General features: G+C 53.7%; 3 protein-coding genes across 11 annotated transcripts in view; 2 read left to right on the forward strand and 1 right to left on the reverse strand.

Annotated features, from left to right (window-relative positions):
- Nucleotides 1–350: 350 nt before the first annotated feature.
- MRPL2 (mitochondrial ribosomal protein L2) lies at nt 351–4,161 on the reverse strand. Of its 3 annotated transcripts, none has more exons than XM_007197830.3 (7): nt 3,727–4,026; nt 2,421–2,589; nt 1,722–1,863; nt 1,497–1,612; nt 1,310–1,420; nt 958–1,031; nt 351–597 (listed from the first exon to the last, which is right to left on the reverse strand). In XM_007197830.3, exons 1-7 carry the CDS (start codon nt 3,820–3,822, stop codon nt 385–387), a joined length of 921 nt encoding a protein of 306 aa, XP_007197892.1. In that variant the 5' UTR covers nt 3,823–4,026; the 3' UTR covers nt 351–384. The 3 variants fall into 3 exon arrangements, with proteins under 3 accessions (XP_007197892.1, XP_007197893.1, XP_057410885.1); XM_007197831.3 differs by having other exon boundaries at nt 3,865–4,020; XM_057554902.1 differs by lacking the exon at nt 1,310–1,420 and having other exon boundaries at nt 3,727–4,161.
- Nucleotides 4,100–16,266, forward strand: KLC4 (kinesin light chain 4). 7 transcript variants are annotated; one of them, XM_007197828.3, is made up of 17 exons: nt 4,105–4,151; nt 4,977–5,061; nt 5,757–6,038; nt 7,037–7,267; nt 8,916–8,997; nt 9,607–9,817; nt 10,268–10,355; nt 11,615–11,716; nt 11,962–12,135; nt 12,450–12,549; nt 12,750–12,802; nt 13,016–13,086; nt 13,266–13,374; nt 13,964–14,104; nt 14,407–14,522; nt 14,876–14,939; nt 15,800–16,266. In XM_007197828.3, exons 3-17 carry the CDS (start codon nt 5,781–5,783, stop codon nt 15,848–15,850), a joined length of 1,851 nt encoding a protein of 616 aa, XP_007197890.2. In that variant the 5' UTR covers nt 4,105–4,151; nt 4,977–5,061; nt 5,757–5,780; the 3' UTR covers nt 15,851–16,266. The 7 variants fall into 7 exon arrangements, with proteins under 7 accessions (XP_007197889.2, XP_007197890.2, XP_057410882.1 ...); XM_057554899.1 differs by having other exon boundaries at nt 4,108–4,151; nt 4,982–5,061; XM_057554900.1 differs by having other exon boundaries at nt 4,129–4,151; nt 5,012–5,061.
- Nucleotides 16,267–17,444: 1,178 nt separating this feature from the next.
- The window catches only part of PTK7 (protein tyrosine kinase 7 (inactive)), a 60,276-nt gene continuing 56,444 nt past the window's right edge, over nt 17,445–21,276 (forward strand). Inside the window, exon 1 of the mRNA XM_007197832.2 lies at nt 17,445–17,731. Coding sequence (XP_007197894.2) covers nt 17,653–17,731 — 79 coding nt within the window. The 5' untranslated portion in view covers nt 17,445–17,652. The remainder of the gene's footprint in view (nt 17,732–21,276) is intronic.

Raw genomic sequence — 21,276 nt, forward strand, 5'->3', positions numbered from 1 at the left:
CGGGGCGGAGCCGCCGGTGCCACCTCGGCGACGCGCGGCACCTCCTCCTCCGCCCTTTCCTTTTCCTTTTCATCCCCCTCCTCCTGTCACCGGAAGCGCCTTCCCCGCTTCCCAAAGTCAGAATTGGAAAAGACTGTGGAGGTCATTTATTCCCCCCTCCTCCATTACACATAAAGGCGCGGAGCAACGGGGGGGAGTGGGGGGCGACTGGAAATGAGAGGGGAACGGCCCGTTTTTGCCCCATACTTTTCTTTTCTTTCTCCTCCCGCCAACGGTTGTTTGCTTCTGTCCCCGCGCCCCCCCCCATCCAGTAAGTACCTCCTCCCTTAAAAAAAACCCAGAAACAGATAAAAATGGGGGCCATTTTATTAGAGTCCAGGGATATCAGCTTTGGGCAGCAGCTGAGGGCAGCTTCACGTAACTCTTCATGGGGGGCAGTGGCCGGATCTTTCGGCCAGCCCAGCCCCCCTTGCGGTGCCATCGCCCACTGTTGGGCCTCTTTCCCAGCCAGCGGTTCCGCCCGGCCTTGCCGATGACCCGTTTGTTATGATCAACGTTGGATACTCGGCCCACTGTTGCTATGCACGTTTCCAGCACCTGACAGAGAAAGCAGATGGAGACGAATGCACCATGGGGGGAAAGAGCCTGACATTGTTGAGGGCATGGACTCTTGGGAGACTTCTTACACTCAAGGAGAGAAGGGAGAGGAGAGGGGGAAAGCACAACATAATTGAACCTGAGTGCAGGTCCTACAGTAGTTGAAAACAAAAGCCACTGTTCCTTACTCCATCATGGTGCCAGCCTGAAAAGGCACGCCTAGTCACATGGCAGAAAAGGACAGACCCAGCTCGAGGCAGTTCTCAACATAAAACACCTGGGAGCTATCCTGCACAGGTTAGGTACATTCCAAAAATTCCTCCCTCGCTGATCCCTCGAACCTGCACCCCACACACACACCTGCATCTGCCTCTTAGAGGGCAGCTGGATGATGGCTGTCCCATTCACCTTCCGTAGCAGCACACCACAGGTCCCTGGGAAAGGGAGAAACAGCTTTGCGACCCTCCACAGAGCAGGAGGTGGGGGGCAGATTTCCAAGGGGCGACACTCCACACACTTTGAGGAGGAGAAACACTGAAGCGGGATGCATGTAAGGTTTTAGGTCAAAACACAAGCACCTGTTCAGCCTTGTTTTTCCTTCTTTTCCTCTGCCAGTGGACCAGATGTGGGCCCATGGGTTCAGAGAGTTGCAACCTCAGGTACCCCTTGGCCTTCCAAACTGTAAGATCCCAAGCAGCTCCTTTCTTCATACCTGCGGCTCGGATATACTGGGCCCCCCGGCCTGGCTCACTCTCCACATTGTTGATGAGGGTCCCCACCGGCAAGGCCCCAAGAGGGTGTGCATCCCCTTCCCGAGCAGCAACTAAAAGACAGTATTTCATCAGCACCAGAACCCTTGCAGCCTCCCAGCCCACACACATCTGGCGGCCATCTCTCACCTGCCATTCGGCCTATGTGGTCAGAGTTCAGGATTGTATCTCCAGCTTGCATGTTTTCTGTGGCAATGATCCAGCGTTTCCGGTTGCCGCCAGCAACCAGAGCTATGTCTGCTGACCTGTTCAGAGTGAGGCACAGGTAAGCAGACCATCTAGGCAGCCTCACTTCTCCTGAAAAGCCACAGAGTAGTCATTCAGCCATACCACCACCTCACATCCCAAACTTGCCTACAGGGATCATAGCGGACAGTGATGACCTTCTCCTCAAAGGGTCCTGGCTTGGATTCCTGCTCGGGCCGGAACCTCAGAAAGTCAATCATTCGATAACGTTGCTTGTGGCCCCCACCGATACCGTGCACTTGGATTCGGCCTGTGGTCAGGACAGTGCAGGGACATGACCCTGGTCAGACGAGTCAGTTCCCAGCATTGAGAACAGACCCATCCTAGGCAGAGAGCAGCGCTCCCCAACATTATGACACAAGCAGAAAATGATAAAAATTTGCACAGCACAATGGGGGTGAGGGTGAACACCTACATGGAGCTTGGTAAAAACATAATTATGATATTGAAATTGTATAAAACATCCAGATAAAATCTCTACAAATTACTGAATTCAGTAAGTTTACTGAGAGCCATGTAACTCGTGTTCAATTTCAACTATTGTCAATTTTTGAAGGGTGTGAAGAGGAATGTCATATAACTTCCTGAGTACGTCCAGTTTTCTTCAACTACCTAGATTATCTTTAGGAGCACAGACCACTTGTTTGTTGCTTTGTATTCTACTCTCTCACTCTTACACACATACTACATGCAGAAGGAGTCCAATAAATGCTTTTTAATTACATTCCTCTGCCTGTATCAAAATACAGGCCTAGAATCCTACCATGTTTTTGCCCTTTACTGCTGAAATCTTGTCCTTGCTCCCACCTGTGTGGTTTCGGCCCCCGGACTTCCTCATCTTCACTGGCATAACGGTATACTTGGTACGACTCTTCCAGGACACAAACTTAGCACTAAGGGCCACAGAGGTAAGGACTGGGCGGCAGGGAAGCAACATCGAGGGAGAGGGCAGCGGAAGGAGGACATTGTTTGTCACCTAGAGATAAACAGAAATCTCTTTCACCTGAAAGCTAATTGAAAGAAAAGCTTCACAGAACCAAGGGAGAGGGCACAAAGTTTAGCTTGTAACCTCCTTCCTCCTGGAAGTCCCAGACCAGCTATGCAAAAACTCCACCCATCACAGCTTGCACAAATACCAGTTCGGAATGTTTATCCAGGTGTATGTGTGTTGATTACCTCTCCTCATCTGATCCTCTCACCTCTGAAGTATTTCTTCAATGGAATGTTCTCCCCTTGGTGCATCTTCTTCCAAATTTGGCTCAAAACTCTCCTTCTCCAAGAAACTTTTCCTTCCCTAAACAACTCCCTTCTCCAGGGCTGGTAACTTCCATACACCCATGTACCACCATTGGCATCAGCACCTTTTGCCCATTTTGCTGCATGTTTCTGAGAGTTTTTCAGATATGGAGGGGAGAGATCATTTATGTCTTGTTCCCTGCTGAATTCCCAGCACTTCACAAAGTAGGGTGGTTTGGTTTTGAATTTTAAGTATGCATCTGCCAAACTCTACCATAAGTCTGAAAGGTCCAGGGGAGGTAAGACTTAACTTCTCTTTTCTGTAACTCACCAGTCGCCCACTAGGAACCTTGAGATATCTTCATGTTAGGCTCCTATTCTTGGTATCTTGCCCTGAATTCTCTAATCTCAGTAGTAACTCATCCTTAATGGTTATAATAATGGTTAAGAGCCCAGGCTTTGAAGCCAGATTACCTAGCTCCAATGGTTGGTGTATGACCTTCGACTACTTATGTTTTCTCATATGTAAAATGGGACTATAATAACTAATTTATAAAGTGATTAAAAGGAATTCATTTATTTAAAACGTCTATTACTTATGCTTGGCTTATGAGAGACAATAAATGTTAGTTATTACTGAAACCTGTACATTTGTCTGTAAAGCACTTTCACCTCCAGTATCTTGTCTGAGGAATCCAAGGACCCTGTGAGATAGCAACACTTACAGAGGAGAAAGCTGAGGCTGAGAGTGACTTATCCAAGGTCACAGGCCGGCGTGACTCCTAACCAGACTCGCATCCCCCACCTCGCTTCTCCTGGAGCCCCCTCTCCGGCTGCCCGAACGGAAACAGCCACATTCCCGGGTAAGGTGGATTACCTGGGCGGCCAGGAGCAGGCTTGGGCCGGGGACGGCGGCAATCCGGGGCGTCAGGCTCACAGAGCCAAGAGCGCGGGTCAGTGCCCGCAAGGCCATGAGTTGGGCCAAGCTCGACTGGGCTCAGCACTCCACCATTACCTTTAGCCAGGCCGCCTGGTGCTACTGGATGACGCTAACAGGTACCCGTTCCGACGCTCCTTCATGACGTAGAAAGAGGCGCTCAGAGAACCCGAGACAAAGCGGGACACACACCTCTTATGCTCCCTGCTCGTGGTAGAGCCAATCCGCGGGTGGCTCTTAGGTCGCGTGACTGTGGAACAGGCCCCGCCCCTTGGAGCCGTCAAAACAATTGCCTCGAGCGGCAGCCATGATGGATTTAAAGGCGCAGTACCGGCAAGAGCGGCAGCCAGACGGACGGACTGCGGGTGAGTCTTTGAGGGTACCTCTGGGGCTAAGAGTTGAAGTCCCGCTACCTCTTTCCTGCACTCCCAGACAAACGAACAAATGAGCCCCTCCGACCGAACTTACACAACTCCAGTCAGCCTTAAAAACTCCACCCCTCCCCGCGATTCTTCCCGCCCCTCGGCGTCCAGACAGAGGGACAGACGGCCTGCCCCGCCCCCTGCGCTACAGACTGACTCAGTGACCTCGGGATTGTCAGGCCCGGGTCCTCGTCCGTGACGCGGACCTCGGCCGTCCACCCGCACCACCTCCCGTCACCCCTGCCCATCTCACTCTATCCCCACCCTGGGCCTCAGGGCAGGTCGACAGCCTGGGACACTTCTCCACCGCATTCCCAGGCCCGGGAGACCAGCTCCCAGCGCCGCGTTTCCCTGTGATCCCGCAGCCGCTCAGAAGACTTGCCATTCTTCCCTGCATCATCGGGCGTCTGGGAGGCACCCTAAGGTGACTCCTCTCAGAGACAGTTAGTATGTGATCGTGATAGACACAAAACCATAGAAATGACTGGGCTAGGAGTGACCAGGTCTTCCTCCTCACCCTTTCCCAGACACGCCCCTTGCCGCAGGTCTCAGATCAAATCTCACTCCCTTCTTGGGAGAAAATAGCTCCCCAGGCTTGGGGTGGGAGGTTGGCTTGGGGAAGGAGGAGGGACATTGGTCGTCTTTGAAGACCTGTAGGCAGGGGAGGGAGGGCGTTTGTCCTGGGTGGGGCTCCATGCCAGGTCCTCTGGGTGGCTGTGAAGTGGTGAGAGAAGGGGTGGGAACTCTGGGCTTCTGGACTTTGGGCAGGGCAGATCCTTCTGAGTTCCTGGCTGTTTGAACAGAGTTTCTTCTGAGCTCCCGCCTGAACACCACAACCAAGGGCTATATACAGGTAAGAAAACTTCAAAGATGAGAAACAAGGCCCTTTTGAGGAAGCAGGAAGACAGCCTGAGACCTGGGGTTTCAGGCTAGTGGGGAAAGAGGCAGAGCTGACCAGGTTTGGAGATGCTAGGCTTAGTTAGCCCCATGGGTGACGCAACCTGAAGACTTTGAGCCTCTAGGCCCCTCTTATCTGGGTCTTGTGATGAAGGCTCCTCTCTTTTTCTGTCCCTCTCTTTCTTGGTTTAACTTTGAAACCTATTCCTTCCCCTGTTTTGAAAACTTTGCACTATTTTCTGCATACCTCTGGTCTGCTTTAACTCCATTCCCTTTGCAGCTCTCTCGGACACCTTCTGTGTTCCCTATAGTGCTGTCTTTCCTGATTCCTTTTGCTAACCCAAGCTCTCTCTCCAGCTCCTTTTCTATTGTGTTCCTTAGTTCTAAATCCCTCTGCTACTTCTCAGCACCTTTGTTCTTTCTACAGTTTTTCATTCACGTCAATTTGCCTCCCTCTCTCTGCCTCACGACCTTAGCTTTGTGTCTGGTGTCATCACAGGCTACCCCCCCGCTGGTCACTCTCTCTCTCCAATTAAACCACAGGGTCCCCCCCTACTGGTTCTCGTCCCTTCATTTGGATCCCTCCCGCCCAAGGCGCTCAGCCACTCTTTCCAATCTTTACCCCGCCTGAGCTCTGTTGTTTCTCTGTAGCCCAGGCAAGGTCCCCCAGCCAGGATGTCGGGCCTGGTATTGGGACAGCGGGATGAGCCTGCAGGGCACCGGCTCAGCCAGGAGGAGATCCTGGGGAGCACTCGTCTGGTGAGCCAAGGGCTGGAGGCCCTCCACAGTGAACACCAGGCTGTGCTGCAAAGCCTCTCCCAAACCATCGAGTGTCTGCAGCAGGGAGGCCATGAAGAAGGGCTGGTGCATGAGAAGGCCCGGCAGCTGCGCCATTCCATGGAAAACATCGAGCTGGGGCTGAGTGAGGCCCAGGTGAGGGGGAGGAGGTGGTGCCAAGTGGCCCAGGGTAGATGGAGGAGCAGTTGTCTGATTAGGGCTTTGAGGTCACTTGGGATCCCCTTGTCCTAATTGCTTGCATTCATTCACCCAGTAAATATGTATTAAGCCTCTACCATGTGCTAGGCACTACTCTCCTGGACACTAGAGACACATCACTGAACAAGAACAGCCATAAACCTTGCCATCTTGGAACTTACATTCTAGCTTGGGGAGGCAGACAATACACAAATAAATAAGTGATTCAGTATGCCGCAATGATAACTGTTAAGGATAAAAGGATAAAAATAAAGCAAGGAAGGGGACTGGGGCGTATGGGGAGAGGATACAGTTTGAGATAGGGTGGTCAATAAAAGCCTCATTGAAAAGGCGCCATTTGAGCAAAGATTTGAAGATGAGGGAATGAGTCATACAGTAAACGGGGAAAGAGCATCCTAAACAGAGTGGACAGCAAGTGCAAAGGCCCCGACCTGGAGCCTTCCCGATGAGTTCACTGAGGGGCCAGTGTGGCTGCACGACAGTGAATGAGGACAAGCAAAATAGAAAATGAAGTTGGAGAGGTGGTGGAGGCAGGGGACAGATCCTGTGAAACCGTAGGCCATCGTAAGGACTTGGCTTCTACTTTGAGTGAGACGGAAGCTATTGGATTGTTTTGAGTGGAGAAGTGATGTGGTTTAACATTTTAAAAGGATCATTTGGCTGCAGAGTTGAGACCAGACTCTAGGGGAACAAGGGCAGAAACAGGGAGGCCAGTGAGGAGGCAATTCTCATAATCCAGGTGGGACTTGATGGTGGCTTGGCCCAGGGCGGTACCTCTAGAGGTGGTGAGAAATTGGATTCAGGGTATGTTTTGAAGGTAGAGTCATCACTACCCAACCCTTCCTCCTGGCCCCTGTCAGTCTTGCCGGCTTCTCTCCCGCCTATCCCTCAACCCTCCTATCCAGAGCCCAGCGCTCACAGGATTGCCCACCTAGGTGATGCTGGCTTTGGCCAACCACCTGAGCACAGTGGAGTCGGAGAAACAGAAGCTGCGGGCTCAGGTCCGGCGGCTGTGCCAGGAGAACCAGTGGCTCCGGGACGAGCTGGCAGGCACCCAGCAGCGGCTGCAGCGCAGCGAACAGGCCGTGGCTCAGCTGGAGGAGGAAAAGAAGCACCTAGAGTTCCTGGGACAGCTGCGTCAGTATGACGAGGATGGGCACACCGCGGTGAGCATGTGCAGGCGAGGCTGGCTGAGGGGCGGACAGCTGGGAGTCACCACAAACGTGGGGGCAATTGCTCCATCATCCACAAGGGCCAGCAGCCCTGCCCAGCCTGCCCCCACCTGGCAGAATTCAGGTCCTGACACCAACTCCAGATGGCAGCAAGGGAGAAACAAGGGTCACTCATTCAGTCAACATTTGATCAAATGACTACTATATGTCAGGCGCGGTGCACTCTGCTGGGGATGCAAAGTAAACAAGGCAGAGTTCCTGCTCTGACAATAATAGGTTTTTTTGCGGGGGACAGATAAGCATTTGGACAATTGCAATTCAGAATCCTAAGCTCTGCAATTAAGGAAAGCACAGCCCCGTTGAGCAAGTCCTAAAATTTGCTCTCAAAATGTGTGGAATTTAACCCTCACTCTACAGGCATTTATATATCTCTGTGCCTTAGGCAATGCAAGAAGATGTGTGGCAGGTAGATGTAAGGAACTACAAAAGAGAGTTTCTGCCTTCTTGAGCTTATCGTGTAGCTGTAGGAACAAGGCTTACATGTGAGAACACGTATGTGACAACACAAACAGCAAGTGCCCAGTGCTGGAGGAGTGGTTCAGTCAGTGTGGGAGGGATCCCAAGGAGATAGGTTCCTGGGGGCTGGAATGGTCTGAAAGATTCACAGAGGAGGTGGGGAGCAGGGATGGGCAAGATTTAGGTTGGATTTTTAAATTTTTATTTTATTTATTTTTTTCTTTGGTTTAGGAATTGGGATGGATTTCGGTTGTCTATGAGGGAGAGGGAGGAGCTTTCTAGACCGGGGTGTGTGTGTGTGTGTGTGTGTGTGTGTGTGTGTGTGTGTGAGAGAGATAGATTCATAGATAAGGCTCCAGGGCTGGAAAGGTTGTCTGACCCAGGGAAAGTGGGATGATTTGTATGGGACACACTGGTGAATCTGGGCGGGAGAGTTGAAAGTGTTTTGCACAAGGCTGCAGTGCCTGGTGGGGCGAAGCATTTTTGCCTGGTGTGAAAGTAGGTTATTCAGTGAGGATTGGGCACTACATTCAGAGTGAGTGGTGGCAGATGAAGGGTGTCAGGCTGAGCTAGACACTTTGGGTACGTGTCAATAAGATAGGACATACCTCTGCCCTCAGGAGAGACAGGACAGACATGTAATCAGTGTAAACACACAGGGATCAACACGGGACTATAATTACAAGAGTTGAGGGGGAGAGAGGTGGAGGGTGAGGGTGCTTAGGAAGGAAGGAAGGAAGCCCTCTGGATGTGAAGGAAGGGAAAGTCATGAGATTTTGGCTGAAGCATCTCTTGTTTTTGTTTTGTTGTTGTTATTTTTTGTTTTTTTGGCCGTGCCGTGCGGCATGCGGGATCTTAGTTCCCGGACCAGGGATCGAACCTGTGCCCCCTGCAGTGGAAGCATGGCGTCTTAAACACTGGACTGCCAGGAAAGTCCCCATCTCTCATTTTTTATGAACAAGAGAGGCCTAAGCTTGGCGGGACAGATGCTGGCCTTCCCAGGGGCAGGGACATGAACAAGGGACTTGTCCTAGGCCCCACCTGTCAATGATTTCATGGTTTAGAGGGGGCTTGAAGAGGCTACTGAGGCTATCTTGGCCCAGACATGCTGCTTCTTCCCTTCCAGGAGGAGAAGGAAGGTGATGCCTCCAAGGATTCCCTGGATGACCTCTTCCCCAATGAGGAGGAAGAGGACCCCAGCAATGGCTGTGAGTCTGCCTCTGGAGTTGGAAGGTGAAGTGGGGGGCATCAGGAGGCTGGTCGCAGCTGTGGCCCACCCTGAACACAGGATGCTCACCATCCAGGAATAGGTTTTCCACTTCCTCTGGAGATGGACCAGGGACCAGTACTTTGATTTCCTCAGCTTCCCCCTTATTCATCAACATGTATTAAGCACTTAGCCTGTGTCAGGCACTGTGCTGGGCACCAGGGAGACGAAGATGAGCACGACACAGGTCTCGCCAGTAAGGAGCTCACAGTCGAGTGGAAGAGTGACCCCCAGAGGGGAAGAGCATGAGCTCCTCAAGGGAAAGGACCAGGTCTTTCTTATCTTTGTATCTCTGGCACAGCCCATGCCTCATGCTTATTGAGTAGTTTGTTGAATGAATGAATGACTGGGTGAACAAATGGGATTGTGATGGGCACGGGGCAAGGGAGTGGGCAAAAGAGTAGCAGTTGAGGCAGGTCTATGCAGGGAGCCTGGTGGGGGGTAGGCACAGGCACGGAACAAGTCTTAGAGTGGGGTGGGGAGGGCAGACAGCAAAGGGAGAGGCAGCGTCATCTGAGGAAGTCTCCTGTCTTTTTCTGCGATGGTGTAGTGTCCCGTGGCCCGGGTGCCCAGCACAGCGGCTATGAGATCCCGGCGAGGTTGCGGACACTGCACAATTTGGTGATCCAGTATGCAGCCCAGGGTCGCTATGAGGTAGCTGTGCCACTCTGCAAGCAGGCACTGGAGGACCTGGAGCGCACGTCCGGCCGCGGCCACCCCGACGTGGCCACCATGCTCAACATCCTAGCTCTGGTGTATCGGTAAGTACGGCCTCCTCCTCGCACGAACCTGCCTCCACGTTCCCGCCTTGATCCGTCTTTGGCTCTCATGCCTCCTCTCCACAGGGAACCTCTTCTCCCTCCCACCTGGGGGCTTTCTTCTATACCAGACTCTTATTCTTTCATACCTGAGCCCCTGACCTCAGAGAATACTCATCCCTCAGGTTTTTTGCTTCTCTCATCTCTCCTCTGGGGAGGGTCTCCTTCTCTGTTTCTGTCTCTTGCATCTTATGCCTTATGGCCTTCTCTGGGCATGGCAACTCTCAGCGTGTGTCAGTGAACCCCTCTCACTGCTCCCACCAGGCTTCCTGTCTCCTCATGGGGGGGGCCCAATCCCTAAATGTACCTCAGTTGTCCCAAAGGGAAGGAAGTAAGGAGATGGTTTAGGGCCAGAGTTCGGGCTAACCCCTTGCCACTTTTGTCCTCTTACAGGGACCAGAATAAGTATAAGGAAGCTGCCCTCCTGCTGAATGATGCCCTCAGCATCCGGGAGAGCACCTTGGGCCGGGACCACCCTGCTGTCAGTATTCCTTGCCCTCCTTCCCCTGTGCTGTCTCAGCTTGTTCATCTGCTTCCCTCAGCCCGCTCCCTGGGGGTTCTCAGGAGGGAGGCATGAAGACTCATTTCTCCCAGGCACTGTCTGCTGATCCCAGTGGTTCTCAACTCTCTGAGACCCAATGAATCCTTCTTATAATGAATATTTTCCTAAAACTTAACTCATAGATAATGTCACCAACCTACCCGTATAATTTCCTCAAAAGTTGAATGGTACCCTATTAATATAAAAGAGAAATGAGGAAAGTAATTTATAATAAAATAATATGTATAATACATTACAGTAAAAGGAAAATGCAAAACAATAACAGTTGTGTTGAGTACAACAATGCTAGAAGACATAATATAGTAGTCTGATGTATAATGACTGAATAACTTTAGATTTAGAAGAAGTAAAACCAGTAAGTCATTCTACATAAAAGTACGTATTAGAAAAATGAGAGAGCAGAAGAATTGGCGCGTGCAAGATTAAAATCCAGTGTTAGAATAAGTGATAATGGACCAGATTTACTTGTCTGTGATAAGAGAGAGAGAGAAATAACCTTAAGTAGGGATAGCATGCCAAGACAAATGCTAGATTTGTCAAAGTGGAGACAATGAGAAATAAGATATTTTTGAAAATGAGCTGACTGTGGAAAAAGAATTCCCTGTGTTATGATGCATGATAGACAGAGAGGGATGATGTAACTCAGAAAACATAACTCTTGTCTTGATATCCCACCAAGTATCAAAGCTTATATTCAGCGTTTGAAAGTCTGGCAGGACATTCAAAAGATGCCTGAGCTGACTTTGGGAAAAGAATTCCCTGTATTTTGACGTGTGATAGGCAGGGATGATGTAACTCAGAAAACATAACTCCTGTCTTGATATCCCACCAAGTATCAAAGCTTATATTCAGTGTTTGAAAGTCTGGCAGGACATTGAAAAGTTGCCTGAGCTGTCCCACACAGGCAGTACATCTGTAGCATCCTTGCCTCCCCAAAGGCTCCCAATATTTATGGCAACCAAAAAAAACCCTGCCTCCAGAAATGTCCAAAAATCTATTTAGAGGGTGCTACCACCCCCATGGAGAACCTCAGAGCCACGGGGGTCAGTACTTTCCCCTCCGCCGCCTCTGGTTCGGGTGGCAGAGTCCATTTGTCTGGGCGTTGTGCAGCGTGGCACCCTGCTGTTCAAGGTCCTCTGCAGCACCAGTTTCTGATGGGGGCAGGCCTGTCTTCCTAGGTGGCTGCCACACTCAACAATCTGGCTGTGCTCTATGGCAAGAGGGGCAAATACAAGGAGGCGGAGCCGCTGTGCCAGAGGGCCCTGGAGATTCGAGAAAAGGTGCCTGTGCCCTCTGCCTGTTCTTCCCTGTTGTGGTGACCCCTCCTCCACCATCTTTCTTCTGATCTACCCTTGCCCCTCACTTCTTTTCGTCTCACCCCCCATCTCTGCCTTATCCCCTGTTCTATCATTCCCTTCCCCCTGCTCCCTGCATGGGCACGTGCACACACACACACACGCACATGCACACACACACAAGCACATGCATAATCACAGCCATCTGTCTGTCCTTTGTACTCCTCCAGGTCCTGGGCACCAACCACCCAGATGTGGCAAAGCAGCTGAACAACCTGGCCCTGTTGTGCCAAAACCAGGGCAAGTATGAGGCTGTGGAGCGCTATTACCGGCGGGCACTGGCCATCTATGAGGGGCAGCTGGGGCCGGACAACCCTAACGTAGCCCGGACCAAGAACAACCTGGTGAGGGCAAAGGTGGTGGGAGGAGGGAAGGGGAAGCATCATAGTCTGGTACACTGACCTCATCGCCTTTGTGCCCAGCTCTGGGGCTACCTTTGGGGCTGAGGGGTCTGCTTCCTTCCCGTGGGAAGGCAGAAGTTCCGTAGCCTCTTGGGAGTTGAGTGGAGTGGGAACACCCTGGACCCTGCAGCTAGACAAAGAGGTGTGAGGTGGATCTCTGGGGAAAGTCATAAGGAGACCAAGAAGTGGAAATCCCAGGCCTGGCCGAGACCTTATCTCTACCTCTTGCTCCTGTGTTTTTGCCTTCCTGCCCCCAGGCTTCCTGTTACCTGAAACAAGGGAAGTATGCTGAGGCTGAGACACTCTACAAAGAGATCCTGACCCGTGCCCATGTGCAGGAGTTTGGGTCTGTGGATGGTGAGTGGTGAGGGCCTGGGCAGGGAGCTGCAGGGAGGAAAGGAAATGCAGACCAACGGTTGGGGGGTTGACCACAATGGTTCCCAAGGGGGAGCCAGACCCCTTTAGTCCAGCCCTGTCGGCCTCTGGGTCCTGGCTCCCCCCGTACTGTCCAGCTCCGTTCTCTAACCTCGCCACCCCATCCCATGTATCACCCTCAGATGACCACAAGCCCATCTGGATGCATGCAGAGGAGCGGGAGGAAATGAGCAAAGTGAGTGGGGGGCCCAGCCTGGGGAGCCCGAGGCTACCAGGGCCTCTGACTTACTCCTGCCCCAGCCCAGCTCCTCATTTCCCATCCAAGCACCAGCCCCAGGTGCATGGTGCCTTCCCCAGCCCAGCCTGCACCCCAGCCCTGCGCCAGCTTGTACCCCAGCGTCTCGGTACTCTCATCTCTGGCTTCACCTCCCGCTCTGTCCTCCTGCAGAGCCGGCACCGTGAGGGCAGCACGCCCTACGCCGAGTATGGAGGCTGGTACAAGGCCTGCAAAGTGAGCAGGTGAGCTGCGGGTGAGCAGCCGGCTTGGCCTCCGATGCCCTCCATCCAAGCCCGGCTTCCAGCTTCCTGGACCTTCCCCTTCTTCACTTGGACCTTCCCTCAGCCTTAGCTCTGCTCCCTCTCTCCTGCTTGTTTTCTGAGTCCGTCTTCTTTTCCTTCCCTGGTCTCCCCCGTCACAGCCCCACAGTAAACACAACCCTGAGAAACCTCGGAGCTCTGTACAGGCGCCAGGGAAAGCTGGAGGCAGCTGAGACCCTGGAGGAATGTGCCCTGCGTTCCCGGAAACAGGTCAGAGACCAGGAGGGGAAGGAGGTCTGCAAGGTAGGGCCCTGGGGACAGGATGGAGGACCACTGAGGCTGCTTGTGACTCTCTGAAGGGTAAGAGGAGAGGCTGAGGAGGAAAACAGGACAGGCAGGTGAGACTCTTTTGTGACTGTGGTTGTTTTTTAAGTGTGTTCTTACCCCCTACCTGCCCTTTGTGGTCAGGACTCCAAGTTCAAGGTTCACTTCACTAAATGGGACTATTATGGGAAGCCCTGCCTTTTGATAACGTGAAGAATCTTCTGAGGTGGGGCACGGGCAGTGTGGGTGAGAGGGTTGTGGTTGAGGGGAATCAGAGTTTCTCAAATTGAGGGTCTTGACTCAGTGGGTCCTGAAATCAATTCAGTGTGGGCCTCAGCTAAAGATCGATGTGTATCTATATGTGGGAACGCATTGCAAATAGAAAAGGTGAGTGTCTCCTTTCCAGTATGTGTGTACTGGGAAGTCTCAAAGAAAAATGTTTTCTTTGTTGCGGCTGATGGTGAGAAAAAGTTTGGAAGCCCCATCCTGAGGAGTTCAGAAGTGGGAAGTCCCAGCTCCTTCCTTTTCCTTCCAGGGCACTGACCCTATCAGCCAGACCAAGGTGGCTGAGCTGCTTGGGGAGGGTGACAGTGGAAGGACCTCCCAGGAGGGCCTTGGGGGCAGTGTGAAATTCGAGGGAGGTGAAGATGCCTCAGTGGCTGTGGAGTGGTCAGGGGTAAGTCTGATCGTCGCCCCTTGATCTCTCCTGCCTCTCCTGCTGGTGGTGGTGAGAGGCTCTGAGCCTGTAGGATGCGTGTAGGATGTGCGTGTCGGAGCGGGCGTTGTCCCCATCCCAGTTTAGTTAGCCTATCCCTCTCAGGGGCCTCTCTGCAAGCCAGCTGTTGACCAGGCTCTTGTTTTCAGTCGCTGGGCTTTGGGGGGGGAGGGGGAGGTGTGCAGAATAAATGGCAGGAGTAGACTCAGAGGCCAGTCTGCCTGGGATCCCTTTAGCTTCTGTTCCCCATCCCTCTCTGCCAGGATGGCAGCGGGGCCCTGCAGAGGAGCGGCTCTCTGGGCAAGATCCGAGATGTGCTTCGTAGAAGCAGCGAACTCCTGGTGAGGAAGCTCCAGGGGACCGAGCCCCGGCCCTCCAGGTACACCCTGAGACTGAGATATGGCAGAGTAGGCAGGTGAACCCTGGCCTCCAACTCCGCTTGGCCCCTCATCTCTGGAGGAGAAGAATCTTGGAGAGGAACGTGGAGGAGGTCACTGGGGTGGCTGTGGAGAGAGAGTGTGGGAAAAATGGGTGCCCCAGCGCGGGGACAACAGTACCTGAGCAGATGCTGGTAACTGATGAAGACAAGAGAGTGCGTGTATGTGTTTGTGGGGTGGGGTCAGATGGTGGGGAGGCAATGATCTGAGTGTGTGTGGTGGTGCCCAAGAGTCCCAAGCGTTAGGGCCACCCATGGGACGAGAAGAGGCCTTGATTCTTTCTTTTCCATTGTAGCGGCAACATGAAGCGGGCGGCCTCCTTGAACTATCTGAACCAACCCAGTGCAGCACCCCTCCAGGTGAGAGCAGTGCTTATGAGTGTATTGGTGGGTGAGAAAGAAAGGATAAGCCCAGTGGGGAGAGGGGAGAGTCATCTGGAATGAAGGCTCTGCCAGGGAATTGGAGGTGGGCAGACAGGAATCAAGCAGCTTGTTGGGGGTGGTGACCGCCAAGGGACAGTTTCGGGCCAGAGATAGTAGCAAATAAATTAATCAGGAGGGGAACAGGAATGAATGTTCTCTAAATGGGTACTTTGGAATTATGAATAATTCAGGAATGATTTGGGGATACTAATTGCTCTCCCCCTATAGCCACCATACTCCTCACCTTGGGGACTCAGCAGTAGATGAGAAGGGAAAAAGAAAAAAAAAGCATTAACTCATCTCCATTTGAGAAAACAGCAATGACATTTTTTTTTTTTTTTGGAGAAGAGTTCTCTGCTTTATTTCATTAGCGATGTCAGTGAGAAATTATGCAAAGGATGTATTGATGAGAATTAGTCTCTATAAGGTTACCCCAAAGCACTTTTACATCATGATATTGTAGAGATCGTATAAAGACTGTACAATTTATATAACAAGAAATGAGTCTCTGTTAAAGAAGTAGCAATGACATTTTAATGGGAAACGACCACCTGTATCAACACATTCAAAGTGTATGCCAATATTCATGTGGTTCTTCCAGGTATTCTCTCCACCAGATTGTGGCCTTCTGGGAAATCATAGCAAAGACTAAACAAAGCCCAGAGCTTGGGGTTGAGGTTACAGGCTCCATCCTAGGTCCAGAGAGAGACTGCAGCCGTGAGATGGATAAGACTCCAGGGGACAGTCTTTGGGAGGCTGAGGTCCCTGGGCTGATGGCATGCTATTGTCTATTTCAGGTCTCCCGAGGCCTCAGTGCCAGCAGTATGGACCTCTCTTCAAGCAGCTGACATTCAACCCACCCCCCCAGGTCTGCTGGGTCCCCCACACAGCCCTCACAGCATTCCCTATTGCTCCTGGCTCTTCCAGCCCCAAGGTGGGACAGTGAAGGGGGAGCGGTTAACCAGAAGATTGCTGCTGCCCTTAGGGTCTCAGCTCCCTCCTCAGGAATCCCCCTCAGGAAGGACCCTCAGGACATCCTCTCCCCAGCCTGTGGTCCTCTAGAGTAGCTAGCTCTACTACTAGGGCCCCCAGAGTGGGTAAGGAGCAGGTATGCACCTCAGAGATGCAGCCTGCTGCTGGCTTTTCTGTCAGAGGGTTTGGGGCTGGCCAGCCAACCTGCCTTGCCCTGGCCTCTCGTGTTCCCTCTGCTGCCTCACTTCAGGTCCATGTATTTCACTTTTCCTAAATAAAAGAATCAGGTAACCATTCAGCCACTTGAGTCCTAACTGAAGAGGGTAGGAAGCAAGGGTGGTGTTGGGGCCCCTCACAGAAGGGTGAGGGGCAGTGATGGATGGGGCAATAGGAGGAATGTTGCTTCTTGGATCTCTCCTCTCTTCCTTCCCCTGTTCGTATCCTCTCCAGCAGGGCCTGCAGGCAGGCGTCTGGGGGATGGGGGGAGGCCCACAACCCAAGGAGAAGGTGCTGTGGACTGGGTTGTCAGGGACATGTGGTGGCCATGTGGCAGGACCCTGGAGTCCTGGCGCCACTGCTCCTGGCCTGTGAGGCCCTCTGTGGTGGCCCCTCCTCCTCCCAGCTGCTTGGGGGAAGGGAGGTCTAAGCAGGCCTGGGGGGCCCTCCGGAGCCAGAGGGGGATGAGGCACTTACTATCCATACCCTCTCGGCATATCCTGGAGGCCCAGCAGCAGCTGGGGCCCATCTTCCAAAGCTTGACTCCTCCTGACCCGCCTCCTACACCCCTTGCTGCTTTCACAACAAAGAAAGAATGTGGGGGTGGTGGCGCTGGGGGTGGGGGGCGCCTGGAACAAGGGCTGTACTGGGCCTCCCCACAGCTGGAGACTTGGCCATGCCCTGACACAGCCCAGACTGCCTGGAGATGGACTTGGGATGAATTTGTCAGTTTAACAGCCTTCAGCCTGGTGTTCAGAGAGCCCAGTCTCTCTCTACCTTTGGGTTCAGATTGGTCCAGAGCCAAACCAGACCCTAGCCATGCACTGGTCCTCCTCTTCTCCAGGCTACTTCTCTCTTGGGGCTCCACAGTATCTCCAGGTTACCTTGCTTGGGGACACCAAGGACACCCTTCTGTTCTGGATCTCCCTCCGGATTTCAGGTTGCTGAGAAGTGAGCCAGAGCCCACCCTTTCCCCTCCCGCCCGGAGAATTTGGGGGGAACTGTTGGTCACAGTCCTCAGGAAAGCCCAGAAACCACGGTCTTCCCCAGGAGCCACGAAATCACAAAAGTCACTTTAGGTCCCTGCACACTAGGTGGTAGGCACAGCATCCGCTCCCCTATCTCGCTCAGGTCCCCACACTCCCCCGGGGCCTCCTCTCTGTCCCCCATCCGTCTCCAGACCCCTCCCCCAACTAGGAGCTCCTCCCCACAACGGCGGGGAGGGGGGCGTCGAGGGGGCGTCGCGGGGCGGGGCTTGGCGGCGGCGGCGGCGGCGGCGCGCGACGGCTCGGAGGTACCGGGCGCGCGCGGCTCCGGCTCGGGACGCCTCGGGCTCTGACTCTGGCTGCGGCTGCTGCAGCGGCACCCGCGCTCCGGTGCGCTCGGCCTCCTGGGCCCGCCGGGGAGCGCTGACCGCGAGCCCGCCGTGCGCCCGCCCGCCCCCTTCCCCGGGCCCGCCGGGATGGGAGTCGCGCGCGGAACTCCGAGCAGCCCTCGCTGGCTGCCCCTGCTCAGCGTCCTGCTGCTGCCGCTGCTGGGCGGTGAGTCCCGGCGAGCTGGGGGAGCGCGGGAGCCCCTAGGGCCAAAGGGGGCGCCGTGGAGGTCGGCTTGGACAACTGGAGCGGAGGAGATACCCGGGCGTGGGGCAGGGGCTCGCTGGGCGGGGGACGAGGTCCCGGCGGCCGGGAGATGGCGAAGCCCCCGCTTACTCGGCCTGGCCCCTCTCGCCCCCGCGCCCGCGAGGACGCGTTTCCAGCCTCCCGGGAGTTTTCCCGGCCCGAGCCGAGAGTTTGCTCGGGAACTGACGGGAGTTGCCGGCTCCCGGGCTCCAGTGGGGCGTTTCTTTGCGGGGGAGAAACGGCGCCCCCCCCCACTTAGGGGTTGCAGCGCGGTGGCTGAGGGTGGGGGAGATGGAGTCCCCCCGGCAGGCTCAGCCTAGGTGAGGGAGGCCGGCCTGTGGCCGGATGCGGGACCGACCGGCGCGCGGGGCGCGGAGCTTTGTTACCTATGCCGGCTCGACGCTCCCGGCTTCCCTCATCCAAGTTCCTGGGCCAGGCTGGGGACCCAGACGGCCCTGCTGGTGAGGGCGGAAGAAGGGAAAGAAGAGTGAGGGTCCGTCCCATCTCCTCCAGCTCCCGGCCCGAGCCCTGAGCCCACTCCCTCCCAGGGTCGGATCTGGGAGCTGAGAGTCCCAGGCTGTCTCGGTGACTCATGTGTGAAGGCCGCTGCCAAAATCGGGCATGGCTGGCCTGCAAAGGTGCGGACGGGGTTGGTTCTGCTCCTTCCTGGATTTCCATGCTCTCTCTCCCCAGCAAGGAAAGAAAATCTCTCTTTCTACGGACAAAAAGGCAAAAAGAGTTCATTCTGTCTTCTTGGAGGGCCTCAGCATTTTGATGAGGGTGTGGCCCTTATCTCTAGGGCAGACTGGACCCGAACCCTCCCCCCGCTTTATTTCCTGGCTTGGTCACACCTGAGAGTCACCACCGAGGTGTTGAAGTGCTTTAGAGGAAAGCGCCAAGCTAACCTGCACACCCCAAACACTCTGGACTGGAAGTATGCCCCTCCCACCCCGTGCCCCCTTCCAAAACCCAAGATCTTTGGTGATGATCCTGGCAGCAGCCCTCTCTGGGGGAACTGTGCCCAAGAGACCTGGTCCGAGCTTATCACTTTCCTCCTCTTTTGAAGAGTGGCCATGGGGAGGGTGGGGGTAGAGAATTGCCTTTTCTGACATCTCCCTGGCCTGCCAGCTCTTGAGGGGTTTGGTGCTGATGGAATGGAACATCTCCCCCACCCCTAGTTGTAAAAGGAGAGGTAATGTAACCCAGGACCGAGAGGTAAGACCAAGTTCCCGGGATTCGGAGGAGGTGTTTCTGGAGCTGCCCTGTGTTCCCTCTGATGTGTGGGGTGGTAATGCTCACGGCAGAACCCACATCTGCTCCCGGAGGCAGTGTGGAAGTTTTTTGCACAGCCAGCATAGGGGGCCCAGCCATATGGGCCGGTGGCCCAAGCTCACAGGCTTCCTAGGTCTGCAGGCTGTTTGGGTTTTGGTGTATGGGGTGCCAGACATGGCTACCTTCACTGCTGATGTTTAGAGTTCTGGGGAAGATTCTGGTGGAGACGGGGCTCTTGTTCAACAAATGCTAAATTCCTAAATTCCTTCCATGAGAAGACGACTCTGACGGTAAGCGATGTTAATCCGGTGACTGGTGTTTAGCGAAGGGGTGGGTTCTGGTGGGGGGAGTTAGGGCAGGCTGAGGGCTGGGGACTGGAGGTCTGGAATCTCCTCTGGGGGTGGGGAGATGTCTTGTGCTCAACAAAGGAACATTTTAATGAGAGCCTTAAATCAGTTCCATCAAATGTGTCTTAGTGTGGAACCTGTCCATGCGCCATAAACAGTTTCAGTCGAGGCTGAGGCGCCTGCTGTCTGTCTTCTGGTGAAATCCGGGGGCTCAGCCCACCCCTGGACGGCATGACTTCAGGGGGCAATGATTTTTCAATAGATAACAGTAGATTTTTCCATCTCATTGTGTAATTAGCTGGATTTGTAGTGAGACCCCGCTGCTAATACGGCAGGAGTAGGGGACCTAGGCTGGCTAGGTTTGTGTATTAGGCCATTTTGAAGTTTGGGTAATTATGCTGTAAATGGCTGAGGAACTTTCCGAACTTTGAGATCCCCGTTGTGATAAACGTGGTGGAGGAGGAGGAGAGGGCTTGACGTTTGAAACCTGGGATTCTTCGCCTCACCGCTGGAATGGTTGGTTGGGGTCACTACCCATCCCTCTTCCCACCCCCGTTTCTGGGTTCTTTCCTCCAGGATCTTGTTTCTTTGGGGAAATTGAATTGTCACGTCCTGAGATGGCTTATGCAGCCTGTAATTCAGGCCTTTTATCAGTGATGGGCTTTCTCAGTTGTTGGGAAGTATGGCGGGAGGGCTAGAGTAATTTCTGCTCATCACTTGCCAAAGGATCTAGTCAGACTCCTGGCGTTCAGAGCAGGGCTGAGTGGTAGAGAGAGCCCAGGCCATCGGGATGAAGTCTTTGCCAAAACAGCAACTCAAGGTTCTTTGACAGGCCCTGTGGCCCTGGCAGATTTCTTCACCTCACAGTTTGCCTCCTCTGTAAAGGGACTTACTTCCTGGAGTTGTGCTGAGGATTAAATGTAATGAAGTATATAAAGGGCCCCTTTCTTGTTCTTCCCTCTCCGGTGGTGTGCTGCCAGCATACCTTTCCAGCTTTACAATCACCCCCAACAATAAACATGTTCCACTCACTGGAACCCTCCATTCCAGCCCAACTAGTCTCTTTCCCATCCCCTAAAATATACGGGGTTTCGAAGACCTTTCTTTTCTCTCTGGCCGGTCTCCTGGTATGTGCTGCCTTCCCCATCTCTTTTGCCAACCCCACCTCCACTTCCTTCCTGAAGCTGTCCCATCTCTCCTACCAGAAGGTGGATGCCTGGAGAACTTCTGGACTCTTAGGCCATCTTCAATATTTTTGCCCCGCTTGGGTTTTAACTTACTGAAGGGATTTACCTTACTGTAGAATTCATTGCGGTGGTATCTTATTTATAGTAGTAGATCCTTATCTAGGTTTATTAAAAAGTGAATGACGCATTTGGGTACAGGGCAGAGTGACCAATGGCAAAGGTACACAGCCCCTTTGCCTGCTAGGCAGTGGGGGAGGGGTTTGTGCCCTTTCCCACTTCTCTGGGTTGGGGTTGCCTGTCCCCTCTCCTTGTGCCTGTTCTACTGTGACCCAGGCAAGGGACCAGAACTTCCTTCCCTGTGTCTGGGCTGTCGGTTCTCTGGGGGGGTTTTCTGAGTTTGGATGTGGCAGGGCTTCTGGCTTTCTCTAAGAGTGCTGGGCATGGGCATCCACCTGTGCATATGGAGCTGACCTGCCTGGAAAGGCCACAGCTTAACCACCATGAGCTATATAGGGGCCTAGATTATCTACAACTTTGACACTCAAAACAAGGGCCAGGGACTTCCCTGGTGGCGCAGTGGTTAAGAATCCGCCTGCCAATGCAGGAGACACAGGTTTGAGCCCTGCTCCGGGAAGATCCCACATGCTGCGGAGCAACTAAG

This window comes from Balaenoptera acutorostrata, chromosome 10, assembly GCF_949987535.1.
Source record: "Balaenoptera acutorostrata chromosome 10, mBalAcu1.1, whole genome shotgun sequence".
Classification (NCBI taxonomy): domain Eukaryota; kingdom Metazoa; phylum Chordata; class Mammalia; order Artiodactyla; family Balaenopteridae; genus Balaenoptera; species Balaenoptera acutorostrata.

What these genes read in the sequence shown, in the direction of transcription:
- MRPL2 (XM_007197830.3), bottom strand. Translation starts at nt 3,822, where the DNA reads ATGGCCTTGCGGGCACTGACCCGCGCTCTTGGCTCTGTGAGCCTGACG. An exon ending in GCCTGCTCCTGGCCGCCCAG is followed by an intron (nt 2,590 to 3,726) that starts GTAATCCACCTT and finishes GTTTATCTCTAG; the next exon opens with GTGACAAACAATGTCCTCCT. An exon ending in GTCCGCTATGATCCCTGTAG is followed by an intron (nt 1,613 to 1,721) that starts GCAAGTTTGGGA and finishes CACTCTGAACAG; the next exon opens with GTCAGCAGACATAGCTCTGG.
- KLC4 (XM_007197827.3), top strand. Translation starts at nt 5,781, where the DNA reads ATGTCGGGCCTGGTATTGGGACAGCGGGATGAGCCTGCAGGGCACCGG. An exon ending in TGGGGCTGAGTGAGGCCCAG is followed by an intron (nt 6,039 to 7,036) that starts GTGAGGGGGAGG and finishes TTGCCCACCTAG; the next exon opens with GTGATGCTGGCTTTGGCCAA. An exon ending in CCAGTGCAGCACCCCTCCAG is followed by an intron (nt 14,940 to 15,799) that starts GTGAGAGCAGTG and finishes TGTCTATTTCAG; the next exon opens with GTCTCCCGAGGCCTCAGTGC.